The sequence below is a fragment of the Austrofundulus limnaeus genome, unplaced genomic scaffold, assembly GCF_001266775.1.
Source record: "Austrofundulus limnaeus strain Quisiro unplaced genomic scaffold, Austrofundulus_limnaeus-1.0 Scaffold103, whole genome shotgun sequence".
NCBI classification, from domain to species: domain Eukaryota; kingdom Metazoa; phylum Chordata; class Actinopteri; order Cyprinodontiformes; family Rivulidae; genus Austrofundulus; species Austrofundulus limnaeus.
Window position 1 is genome coordinate 1455773 of NW_013952505.1, and position 3500 is coordinate 1459272.

General features: G+C 38.9%; 1 protein-coding gene across 2 annotated transcripts in view; it reads right to left on the reverse strand.

Moving 5' to 3' along the window:
* The window catches only part of LOC106521120 (copine-3), a 17936-nt gene extending 14600 nt beyond the window's left edge, over positions 1-3336 (reverse strand). For both annotated transcript variants that reach the window (XM_014013539.1, XM_014013541.1), the window contains exons 1-5: positions 3195-3336; positions 1181-1360; positions 720-794; positions 560-631; positions 403-483 (exon numbers count right to left, since the gene is read on the reverse strand). In XM_014013539.1, coding sequence (XP_013868993.1) covers positions 403-483; positions 560-631; positions 720-794; positions 1181-1360; positions 3195-3326 — 540 coding nt within the window. In that variant the 5' untranslated portion in view covers positions 3327-3336. The remainder of the gene's footprint in view (positions 1-402; positions 484-559; positions 632-719; positions 795-1180; positions 1361-3194) is intronic.
* Between the last annotated feature and the right edge of the window lie 164 nt (positions 3337-3500).

The window sequence follows — 3500 nt, forward strand, 5'->3', positions numbered from 1 at the left end:
TATGAATATAATATGCAAGTTTCACTTTTTAAATGGAATTACTGAAATAAATGTACTTTTTCATGATATTCTAATTTTATGACCAGCACCTGTATATAAAACATTCTTTTATACTTATGTTCATTTGCACTACAACAAAAATACTAGGTTTGATTAATAGTTTTCTGCAAAATAAATGCTCTAAAAATTACATTATCTTTGGTTTTTATGATAATTTTCTACCGTGATACTGTATATACCGTTACCGTGAAGGGATTCAATTTATACCTTGATATAAATTTGAGGTCATACCACCCAGCCCTACGGCAATGGTACAAAATAAGAAGAAAAACACAAAGACAATCACAGGTTCTCCAGGTGTTCCTAATGGTCAGTTTGGTGTATAGGCCCACATGTTTTTACCTCAGTCCTGTGAGCCAGCTGCCATCCAGTTGCTGTCTGTTTGTAAAGTTCCAAATAGGGGTCAGACTTCCCAAAGAAATCCTGCATCAGAACAAGAAGAACAGAATGAAACAAAAACACTTAAAGATCCTAAAATTAACAGCAGAGTTAATCATACCTTGTTGTCTAGCTTTCTTGCCTCCATCTCAAAATTTGCCACCCTGTTGTCTTTAATTTCTTCAGCACTGATCTACAACACAAAACAGTAATAATAAAAGAAAACTGTGATTAGAGATTACTTTAATCACACAGCTTTTTTTTTTTTTGTTGCCACTCACTGTGATTGTCCCCTTTCCTGCCGGCTTTTTGTTCTTTAAGATCAGAGGCCTGGTAAGTTTCTGACTGGATACAACCTAGAAGTGAATAAAACAAAACAGTCAGCATTCTGATGAAGAAAAACAACTGAATCAAAAACAGACAAATAAGTAGGATCAGCCTGAAGAACAACACAGCAGCCTTCAGGTCTCAAAGCAAACGACTCCTGCACACCTGGATGTTCCAGTGAACACTGGAGGTCACATTACAAGGTTCATCAGACATGAGCAACATGAGGAAAAAAAGAGCTTAATACAGCTGCATCTGCAACATTCAGTAAATTTACAAAGTGCACAAAATAAGAATTAAAAAAATAAGACAACAAAATGTGTATAAGACAATAAAATAAACAATAAAACTTGTTTAATGGCTGGGTTTTAGTGAAAACAATGTTGTGTTGTTCTAGAAGTGATGCAAACTTTACCTGACCCAGAGTGCACTCCAGTTCCCCCAGGAAGTCATCGTCAGTCAGGTCAACTGTTGCGTTGTCGATGTCATAAATCCCAAACTTCAGCTTCTGAACTATTTCAAAGTAATAGTCCACAACAAACTTTTTGGCAAACTTTGGACWGAGGCAATTCTGGATTTTCTCTGTACGACCCACCTGTTGGGAAACATTGGAAGCAGATGTGTGATGAAAAGTAGTGCTGAAAACATAAAAACAGTAGCATGTACAGACACACATKCAAACGGTGTAGAAATAGAAAACTAACTTCTGGGGGGTAATGATTAACACTGCTCTGGCAGAGTCAGTGACATCATGGGGAAAAGGCCACCCTCTTTTTCTGGTTTTGCATATTTGGAGATAATGAARCTGACCTAAACCTCAAGAGGACAAACTGCCTCCACTGCGTCATTATTTATTAAACAAAATCAAAACCATATTAGCAAACCTGTGTGTGAAAAAACTAATTCCACTCTTGCTGCTTCTGCAGACCTTAGGAGGTTCGTGCTCTGAAACATACAGTTGTGTGTTAACACAATGTCAAGGTCGAAGGACGCCAACAATAACTAACAAACCAGAGGTATATACTATGACTTCACTATAACTGTGAACTGGACAAAACTGTCTCCCCCAACTGTAGCTATGTTTACATGCGCAACATTTTTTGATCGGATTGAAATGTATTCCGATTAAATAATCTGAATGTATCGTTTACATGGGCACAATCAAGGCAGCAGGCTTTTATTCAGAACAGAAGCACTGACATGCGCAGAGTTGTTAACTTTGACTAAAACATAAAGAAGAAGCAGTTCTACTTCCATGATGAACATAAACAAACGTCTTCTAAGCACCCAGAACGGACCTGYGAAAGGATTTAATTACATTGCCGCGCTTCCTGGTTGAGCAGCAGATGATGCGCAGGTTTTTTAATTTATTTATTTATTGGTGGGCGAAGCAACACATGCTCTTTGTCTTCCTTTATTATTGAATGAGAAAACGGGAGGAAAAGTCCTGTGCTGCTGGAAACTCCCTCCCTCCACAAAAGAGCAGAAACCGGTGGATGAAAGTCAGCAGACATGCACAGTCAGGTCAGTTTTCCACGATCTGAATAAATTGATCCGATTAAGTGTTTACATGCACGTCATTCCGATTATCAATCAGCGTAACCCACCCCTCTCATTCGGATTAAAAATTCATTCAGATCGAGCTCAATCGGATCAGAATAATCTGAACGAGCCGTTTACATGACGCATTTTTATTTCGAACGGCCGTTTAATTCGATTACTTATGTCCACGTAAACGTAGCTAATGACCTTAGGGAWATAATTGTGCCCATCAATCTGGGAAGGGTCAAAGGGTCAAAGGTCATTTCCATCATTCTACAAAGAGAAATAGAAATATGGTTTGTTTGAAAAGGTTGCAGGAATATAAAAAACAGTTGGCAGAGCGGTCAGCTTTCAGTGTGAACGTTTCCAGACTAATTCCTGGCTGGGGACATTTCTGGATTAAGTCTGCATGTTCTCTCCTTGCAGGTGTGGGTTTTCTCCCACAGACTAAAAACTTGAATGTTAGGCTAACTGGGAAATCTAAATTGTCCCTAGGTGTGAGAGAGAGTGAATGTTTGTTTATCTCGTTTGTCTCTCAGTGTCCCTGTGATGGACTTATGACCTGTCCAGAGTGTACCCCGCCCCTCGCACAGTGACTGGAAAGAAAAAAGCAGGTAAAGATAATAGATGGACGACATTGTCTGTTGTTTGTTTTTGTACACTTGAAGTTAGATTTTTAAAAAGTCTGAAGTTGATAAAGACCAGATAATTTTTATTATGTAATGATATGCAAAACTCTAGAATAGGAAGAGTGTGGTCCTTCTTTATTCCCCCACCATAATCCCACCACCAAAAATGTTACAAAGTAAGATAATCAACATTTTAACATAGCCATATCAGTGTAAGCCCTTGTGTTAAATAAGCTTGTACCCGTTCATCCAACTGACCTCATACCACTGGTYGTTGGTGTTGCACATTGACAGGGCACACAGGGGGTCGGACATGGAGCCGATGTCTCTGTCCAGGAGTTTCTCACAGGACACAGTGAGCTCCACCTTGGTTACACACTGAGCAGCCATGTTTGACAAACTGGATAAAAGACAAGCAGGTGTTCACAAGTTAGCTGTGACTGTAGAAAATACTAGGTAATAAAAAGCCTCCAAATACATTTCAGGGCATTGTAGAAAGTCTTTGGAAAAGCTTAAGTTAGGTTACTTTATGTAGGTAGATTTGTTCAAAGCAAACATATCCAC